Source organism: Patiria miniata, unplaced genomic scaffold, assembly GCF_015706575.1.
Source record: "Patiria miniata isolate m_02_andy unplaced genomic scaffold, ASM1570657v1 HiC_scaffold_20, whole genome shotgun sequence".
NCBI classification, from domain to species: domain Eukaryota; kingdom Metazoa; phylum Echinodermata; class Asteroidea; order Valvatida; family Asterinidae; genus Patiria; species Patiria miniata.
In genome coordinates this window covers 10,714,701-10,724,291 of record NW_024037059.1, presented here as the reverse complement: position 1 = coordinate 10,724,291, position 9,591 = coordinate 10,714,701, and the positions used below count along the sequence as shown (strand labels likewise).

Genomic DNA, 9,591 nt, shown 5'->3' with positions numbered 1-9,591 from the left:
TGGGACCAAGTCTAGCTTTGATGGAATGTGGATAGGTATAACACTGACCAAAGCATTACAAACTCACCTGCTACAGTGTTGCTTTCTGTAGTTGGAGGTCCAAAACCATGGAACGTTGGGTGAGCTATCAGTATAGGCAAAATGCAGACAGCTGTTGGTAAAAACAATTAAAAAAAAAAACAAGTAAGAATCTACATTACAACCAGAATTTGTTCAACTTCTAATTATGGTATTATCGCTGGGAGTTTTTCAGAAATGACTGCAGAATTTTACTTGAGGTAATGGGTCATGCACCTCCTTCATTTATCTCATCCTACAACAAATGTCAAGTAAAAAAAGGAATTTTAACATGCATCAATGTGTGGCTCTAAATACGGAGGAGGCCTGTACATATGTCATCCTGACTCGCTGGCTATCTTTAACATTGATCTGTCATAACTCCCAATGTGATTTAGGCATCAGTCCCAGCATCTCACCCTTAACTCTCTCCCATAAATGAAAATTTATTGCAGCCTTACATTGTATTTACATGTATTTACAGGTTAAGCTTCTCAATTTTCCAAATGTAAAAAGCACAACATTTTGATTCCACTTTTTGCCTCAATCGTGGTAAGCAATTGCAATTTATGTAAACAACAAAATACAAGAATTTCTTACCGAATTATGTTTCTGATTTTGAGAGAAAAAAGTCTTAACTAATCACCCTCCTAGTTAGAAAATTTTGGAAACTTTCTTTTGCCTCAATATGAAATTGCATAACGCAACATGATGAAATGATCATCATGATCAAAATTTCTATATAAAGACTTAATGGAGATTAAAAGTTTATCACAATTCAACATCCCCTATTTGACAGCTTTAGTTGGGGAATTTTCCCTTAAAGGAAAAGAAAGCTTCCCTTAACAGGATCACCACCAGGAAGGTAGCTGTCATGATCCCATGTTAGTAGAGAGAGGAAGAAGGGGGGGGGGGCCAGAAATTAGATGGTGCGTGCTAGAGATGGAAAGGGAAGGTAGGGGCGGAGAAAAGAGGAAGCAGGGAGGAGGAAAGGTAGAAATGAAACAGTGCAGTCAAGTGACAAAAGAAAAGAGTAGGGGTGAAGAGGAGAGAAAGAGGAAGCAGGGAAGGTAGGCAGAAATGGAACAGTGCGTGCGAGAGAGCGACAGAAAAAAAAGAGTACAGGTGGATAGGAGGTGGAGAAGAAAGAGGATGAAGGAAAGATAGACATGGTACAGTGCGTGCGAGTGGTGCGTGCGAGTGATGGTAGTAAGAAGAAAGAGGTAGGGGCTGAGGGCAGAGGCGGAGGGCAGAGGCGGAGGGTGAGGGTGGGTAGAGGGAAGGGTGGAGGAATGCACAGTGATGAGCCGGTCAGGAATCACCAGGGAGGAGTAGGGAAAAGTCTCGTCTCAACTATGGCTGCAGTGCAATGACCAGCTCCAGCGTTTCATAGTGAGATGCAACTCAGCAAATTGAAGGACCATATACTCAAGCAAATGGTTACTATTAAAAAGTCACTGTAAGCCAACCACATAGCCAGTTGGCTTGTGGTATAAATCAAGAGTACACGATTGAATAGCCATTTTCCCCTACCCTTTTGTGGGCACGGTTTTCAATTCAATTAAATGGCAGAAGCAGAATCATTTATCGAGACTTCTTGCAGTAAGGGCCCTGTCACACTTCCTATCCTAATTCCTTATGAGTTGCGCATTGACATTTTTTTCATACGCAGTCGTACGCACAATACGCACCTCATTTGCATCTCTATCGTTTTGTGTAAGTTTTATGTACGCAGGCATACGCATGGTACGGCCCAGTACGCTGGATAGTTTTGGGCATGCACAAAACTACGCTGCGTACGCTGTTACGCAGGTCATAAGTTATAAATACGCAGTGCATCGGTCCCACATCGGTCGAGCGCGGTACGAGTACGGTATGTGTTCATGGGGAATAAGCCATTCATACGCGGTAATACGCAGACCTCCTATATTGGACATATACATAGCGTACTTGCAGCGCAGATAGTCAAAGTAATCCAAAAAAAATTGACGTTTTTGATCGTACGTAAAATTGTTGATAAGGACCTCATAAGGAATTGGGATACGCAAAAGTGTGACAGGGGCTTAAGCTAACAAAAATGAAAGTTCAAATTACATGAAAACTACAACTTTTGGGCAAACTTCCTCTTTTGGGGGCAGGACACTCATAATTAGGGTGTGGGGAAATTACAAATTTGCTAAGTAATACAATCTCAATCCAAACCCAAGTCATATTTTTTCCTGATTTTGGCATTAGCAGTAAGCAGTAAATAAAACAGCATATTCCAAATTGCATTTCAATTTGATGTAAGAGTAAGTGCACATTTTTTAGTGAAAAAAAGTAACATTTTTGATAACAAAATACTTCTTGTCTTTGAAATACATTTTGTACGTATCAATTACAGTAGATGCCAAAGTTTGACTGTCTATTCTTGGAATCAAATCCATCACAAACATGGGACACTTGAGGATGGATTGAAGAAAACGTTTGAAGGATTTAAGGAAGGAATACATTTTTTAAATCGATAAATCTCACATCATATTTATATTCTAAGTGACTTCCAGTTGTCAAATAGAGGTTAGCGTATGCCTACATGTACATTATATAGTTCTTGTATAAACATTATTTTTATCATCAATTATGCCTAATGCCTTATCATGACTGTTAAAACAAGCATGTAGAGTTGTCAAGACAAAACAAATGTATCACGGAAGAATTGAAAAAAAAAACACACATTCAAAACTGGGTTTTTTTCCAATAACAGGAGCAAAATAATTGCCAAACCTTAATATTTTCCTATTTTAATCTACTGAATTTACCTGAATCCAACCTTGACTTCACAATTCAAACTCACTGTTCATTTGGACCTCAAAATTATCTATGCATGAGCATGGGCGTCGCCACGATATTTTTCTAGAGGGGGCAAAACATATTTTTCCCAAAAAAATCCTGTATTTCTCAACATTTTCTCGATTTATTAGTTTTAGAGGAGGGCAGTGACATTTTGCCCCCCCCCCAACCCATCAAATTTACACCAATATGACTTCGCGCCTCCTTTTCTAAACTTCTCTCTTTTTTTTCTCTTTTTTCTTCCTCCCCCCCCCCCCCTTTTTTTCCTTTTCCAGGGGGGGGGGGATGGATGGGCAAGCACCCCCCCCCCCTTGCGACGCCCATATGCATGAGCATGCCCCCAAACACCAATGAGTCTATTACATAAATTCACGCTGCATCACTTGTCCAAGTATTAACCCCGTTTGGTTTGACCTTGCTCATGCAATTGTGACATTCAAAACGTTGATTAGTATCCATTTTACAGGACCAGGGTTCAATTATCATGCTCTATATGCCTCGTTGCTACAAAGGGCTCCGTGAAGTCTGTTTGATTTTCTTCGCTGTTGTTTGCACTAGTCATAGTGAATGTCCCAGGCCTTCACATGATTGAATTCCTATGAAGCCGATTCTTGGCTCTGGACTTTGTTGACAGGGGATTGTTTTGGTCATTTGGCCCCTTTCCCTCTGAATTACAATGTATTTGAGCAAACGTTTTTACGATTTTTTTTTTCACACATTTTAACTTACTGTTTACTTTAAAGTTAAAAACCATGTATTTTCTTCTTCATATTTTCTTGCATTTTATTTTGGGAAAGGAATTTTTGCAACGATGCATTGGGGCATTTGTTCTGAGGACTAATACGAGCGCAGAGCACAACATGTCTTACAGTGTGAGGTCCTGGGCACGCTAAAGGGCCCCAGGAAATTTTAGATTCCAGCTGCTCTGCGGTACAGTCTGAGGTAACCAATGCATTATGTAAGGCATGCCCCTATAAGCCTCGGATGTGTAAAATATGTTTTCTAATTTCTGTCTTATAAAAGTTTACTACAAAAAATTCTTAGGCACTCACCAATTTGGAGCTTTTAGTCATCCTGAAAGCCAGAAAAGATGTAATTATGACCTCAGGATGGTGCCTCATCCCTGGCCCTCACAGGCATCCTGAGCTGCAACCTGATGCACGGTTACACGGTTGTGTACAAAGTCTATGGAGAGTCAAGAAAATTATTTAACTATTTCCTAACAAAATTTGAAATGTTTCTCAGTCCCAGATCAAGGGCGGATCCAAACACAATTGTTTTTTTAGTCCCCCAAAATCCAGCTGGATTTTTTGGGACCCACTTTTTGGAGGGCCAAAATATGTTTTGTTCCCCCCAAAAAACGAGGGTCCCCAAAAATCCGGCATGGGGTTCGGGGCCAGCTTAAGGGCCTCAAAAAAATTTTGGATTCTACTGTAGATCGATGCTCTGTGGTGTCATGTGAGGATATTTCTGATATGACCACTTTAACCAAATCTTTTGGAGGAAAGATGGTGGTATACACAGTGCCTGCCTTTATTGCGACGCCATTTTAAAAAAAATGGTTTCGTTAATTTTTTTTTGGGGGGGGGCATATGGCCCCCGTTGGCTCCCCCTGGATCCGCCCTTGACCCAGATTCATGTCTTATCATCATTTTTTGTAATGAATGACTTTCATTGCGTCGATATATGAAGAAAAAAAGTGGCGTCAGGTTGCAACATTTTTTCCACATAAATATCTCTCAGGAAAGATTCCCATATCTTTATACACATATTCCCATACACTTTTCACCCTGTGCACAAACAGTATGAACTGGTCTGAAAATAGTTGTGTTTTCTCAGTATTAAATAGGATATTTTCCCTGTTAAATTTGACTTTTTAGGACATATTATCACTTTCAGACGGCTGATAGGTCACTGAAGGGAAAAATTAGTGATAGCAATATATGGGAATCTTTCCAATTTGTCTCCCAACAGAGGGGTTAAAGTACATTTTTACCACAGCATGGAAAATGGCATTGGAAAAGAGGGCAAACTACGTGTGGCATGATCCCACATGGAGCTATAGCTCCGTGGTAGGACTGTCCAGTACGAATGACACTTTTCTCGCCTATTTTTATTTTTAACGTACCAAGAAAATGATGGTGAAAACTGTCATTTCTCGGACTCCCGCCTTGATCCAGTTATTGTTCTTCTTGAAAACTCGAAGAAGCTGAAAGAGTCTTGCAAATGTCTTCAAGCACAAACAGTCGGCAGCCATTTTCATGCATGTTTTTCAAAATGGCGTCCCGTCGGTTCAGCGCACGAGAGGCCGCACGTGCTCTCCTATCAAAGGGAAAAATTTTCCGCCCACAGCTGAGCCAATCACAGAGCTCAAATCTCCGTGTGGACCAATCAGTGTTTCGCCAAGCCTGGACGCCAAAACAAACATTTGAATAATTTGCATATGCATCGGTTAATTAAAAACGAGTCTTTTTAAAGTTAGGAGAAAATGGTACATGTGGTTTTCCTTTCAATTCATTCTGGGACAACTGTTTAGAATATAGAACCCAGTGAAAATAACAATGCTTTTTGTTTACCGAAAACTTTTAAGTTCAAATTACTTTGTAAGCAGCACTTTGGTTTATTTTAAAGTGTTGTTTGCTTAAGAGAGAATTTGAGAGAATAAATAATATATTGTTTTTGAAATTAGGTTTTATCAGAAACGGGCAGATGTATGCATCCACGCATATCCCCTTGCTCCCCTAAAACACACTAAATCTGGAACGGTATAAATCCACGTCTTATAGGCGAGACAATGGAACTCCACTCTGAAATGAGAAGCCATTTTAATGCAATTTTGGTTTCAAATGTGCTTGGAATGAACCTGAAATGCTGGTGGTTGGACACAGGGACATAATTTGAAGTGGACGAAAAGAGATTCTGCTTGAGAGTTTCTGACGTTCTTTTTTTCCCGAAGGGTGGGGTGATGTTGTGGGGTGGCCAGGTACATTTTAAGTCCCTAACCCCACAGAAGTTTCGGGTTAGGGGCAACCACCAGTCCCTATAATAATATGAAACTTGTTTCAAATCAAAACCTTCATGTTTTGTCACCCAACACTCCACCCCACTAAATATTGCATTTAGTGTCACTATTAACCCCCCCCCCCCCCCGATCTAGACACTTACACTTTAAAAAAATCTTTAGTCCCCCCCCCCTCCCTCCCTCTTTAAGGATCGCAAGTAATTATATCCATATCAAAAACAAACTCAGACGGCCAAATAGAAGTGCATGCAAAATACATTTTAATAGAAAAAAACACTGACTGGTGGTACACATCATTAATAAAGGCAAAGCTTCAAAGTTACTGTTAAAACATCCGAGTACAAACAACATATTTCCATCAATCAAAAACGTTTGATTTTATGTCATATGATTGGACAGATTTATGCAGGCAAGCTTTACACGCTCGATTATAAAAACATCTTGACTGATTTGGCCGATGATACCGATTTACAACCAGAAATGAAGACTTCTTCCATTCAGTACTCTTAAATCTTCTGATAACTTCGGTAGAAAGATCGTGAGATCACTGGTTTTTCCAAAAACGCTTTGAGTAACATGCGATAAATACTGCGCACCTAATTAATGAAGTGATTCAATCTAACAAGAATAGAAATAAAACGTTTCTTAATTAAAAAGACAACAATCAAAACAATCTGGCAAACATGGGTGAGGATACAGATGCAGCAAAACAAAGAAGATTGATACATTTTCAAGTTTACAAAGCAGAACCCCAAACTATATCTGTATTTATGCATGAGGTGCCATTCAGTTGCCTAGCGATGTTGTGTGTTATGTGATACATGCTAGCATAAGTACCTGTATTCTAAGCGCACTGTGATGTCTTCTTAATAAGAATACTGGGGTGAAAGATCCATTATTAGGTTTTGAGTCCTTTTGTTTGATTCAACACATTTAACTTGAATTCTGTGAGGTTAAATATAAAATTGGTCAGAACAAACAATTTGACTCGTTGCCAAAAAAAGAATTGTTGTAGGAAGCTGCTTTTAAATGTGAAGGATCAATGCATAATATTAAGCATTAAAAACAAATAATATGGTAAACTGAAAACTAAAAAAAAGAAAATACAGAAAAAATGAATGGAACGTAATCAGGTAATCTAGTCTCAAATGCTACATGTACAGCACTGCCAAACCCTTTTCATAAAAAAACATGTGTACTGAATATTAAATACATGACTCCTGATTTTCGCACAGCAAATAACGGGATCTCGATTATGCATAAAATATTAGCTGAAAACATTATTAAACAAAAGTCATGCCATGCTTATTAACGCTTATTAACACATTAAAACTCTACCTGTAAAGGCTTTGAAAGATTGAATAAATTCTGAGTAAAATTTGGGAGTTTGCATTATATTGTAACATTTAGCTACACAAAAACTAAAAGAGATAAAAATCATCAAAATGGTGGTTAAGACACTATAATGACAATTGGATGAAAAGAGTCTCAATTTAATATTATCACAAGCTCCAAAAGTTCAGGGGGTGTTCTCTTCTCAATAATATGCAACAATTTAAACAAATTCGGAGGCAATTTGATTTGAATTTTGTTCTCAAAACTCTGCTTAAATTTGCACTGCCTCCCTATACAATCCAACATCTTCTATGTTTGTAATTAAATGGATTGGTACAAGGAAAGTACATAAGAGACGTTTCTGTTGAATCATTTACAGACCATCAATATTTTTATGAGATCAGAAATTGCAAAACCCAATATTGATTTTTCAGACTAGTTTTGAAGGCTAGCTGATTTTTAGAACTTTTGAAGAGACTACAGGACGATGACTTGGCAATCTCCTTCCTCAGTAGCGGAGGGGCCGGTGGTGGTGCGGCCACGTGGACAGGCATGGCAGTATGTGCTGCCCTCTAGTGACTGGTACATGCCACGTGGACACGGGTAGCAATCCTCCAGGTAGTTATACCAGCCTGGCTCGCAGGGAACTGAGTAGAAATTATCAGAGAAGAAACTGCATTGTTCATGGTGATTATTATAAACACGTTCTTAACAGATCCAATACTGACACAGAGAAACATAATTTTTTTAAATTACTCGTTTAAAAAATTACCATTTCTCTTCAGTGATATTCTTAATTCTTCCATCAGAACAGTAATATCAAATTATTTCATCTACAGTCATGTGGTAGCACTTGACAATGGATCTTTAAATTTTCATTTAATTTCATTATTATTTAGCATGGCAGCCACAGGCTGACTGGACCTTTAATTACGATTCAGCTGAATAAAACTCAGCTATAATGAATCCGCAATGCACCATGCAAGGGTGGAAAATCCTGACTGTTCTTAGACTTGGTCAATGTGTTCGTTGATGGTGTCCATGATGGTATCTGGCCACTAACATTTACTTTAGCCATACGCTATGCACGGTTGGGAGTGCAAACAGTGACCTCGTGTGGTTACAATATGCAAATCAGCTGGGGAAGACAGAACATCTTGGGACAACTGATCACGTTGGCTTATCTTTGTCCAACAAGTTTGGAGTCCACAAATCAACTAAACTTGATATAAATCCAGCCACAAAATAAAGCAAAAGATAAGCCAACGCTGTAGTCCCAAAGCGTTTGTTTTCTCCAGCTGATTTGCACATCATAGTCGCATGAGGTCACCGTACAGTGCATAGCGTGCGACTAGTGTTCATGTTTACAGCCAGGTACCATCACGGACACTATGGACGAACCCCTTGAACAAGGCTAAATTGTCCTGAGTTGGTTTGGTGCAGTGGTACTTCTGACTGGTGATCCAGTGACCTGTGCATCGGTAGATTGGTTTGTTCAGTTGTACCCCATCAATACTCATCTTGGGATTTTTGGCAAACCTCTGAATCTGATTATCTCATCAACAATTTGAACAGAGAAACAAGAATGCCACTTACCGCATCGTACGTCCTCTGCCTCCATACGCACTGTACCAGGAGGACAGACAGGCATGCCGTAACTCTTTGTTTTTCCCAAGTCCACGTCGTAAACCTGACTGTCTACGTCGATGGCAAACTGGCCCAATCTAGACTCATTGATCAGGTGACCAGCAGAGTTACGTAAGTCATCGGTTGCCTCTACGGAGTTGTGTTGGTTGAGGACTGGGATGGGTTGTATGGAGAAAGGAGAACAGTTGGTTAAGTCATGACTTGTACATATGTTCTTTTTGCCTCGGAAGTGAAAGTTACACCGCAAAATTTGCTTGGAAAAACCTTGATAACAGCAATCATAGCAAGACGCTAACAGCCCATTAAAGACCATTTAAATTTCATGATTTCTTTTCTTTAAAAACCAACAAACAAATTTCTTTCATCACATGTTGAAGGTAGCAGCAATATCACAGGAAGCAGTGCACCACTGAGCACAATATGTCAGCAGGTCACAGAGCTAGCCATCAAATATTGGATGCAGATTGTAAACTTGAGCCTGGCTATGGGATCAATGCGGGAACAGTAAAAAAAAAATTAGAACCATGCACGCACTTTGGTTTGTGTGCGTATGGCGTGAAGTACGTATGACTACTTTTCATGTGGATGTGCACGAACAAATAAGAGCTCTGCGTGACTGCCAGGTGTATGAGTCCCTCCAAACGCTCTCTCTTTGTGACCATAGAGGGAGTACTTGTATACAGAGTATATACCCTCATGCC

At 39.5% G+C, this 9,591-nt stretch overlaps 1 protein-coding gene and 1 long non-coding RNA gene across 2 annotated transcripts in view; both read right to left on the bottom strand.

The window, feature by feature from the left end:
• On the bottom strand, positions 1-5,222 carry LOC119728385. The gene is made up of 3 exons (XR_005271053.1): positions 5,015-5,222; positions 3,939-4,071; positions 1-151 (listed from the first exon to the last, which is right to left on the bottom strand). It is a non-coding gene; the product is annotated as an uncharacterized LOC119728385 (long non-coding RNA).
• Positions 5,223-6,145: 923 nt separating this feature from the next.
• Positions 6,146-9,591, bottom strand: part of LOC119727297 (sushi, von Willebrand factor type A, EGF and pentraxin domain-containing protein 1-like) — a 52,078-nt gene continuing 48,632 nt past the window's right edge. The window contains exons 48-49 of the mRNA XM_038199151.1: positions 8,840-9,043; positions 6,146-7,890 (exon numbers count right to left, since the gene is read on the bottom strand). Of these exons, the coding sequence (XP_038055079.1) occupies positions 7,721-7,890; positions 8,840-9,043 (374 nt within the window). The 3' untranslated portion in view covers positions 6,146-7,720. The remainder of the gene's footprint in view (positions 7,891-8,839; positions 9,044-9,591) is intronic.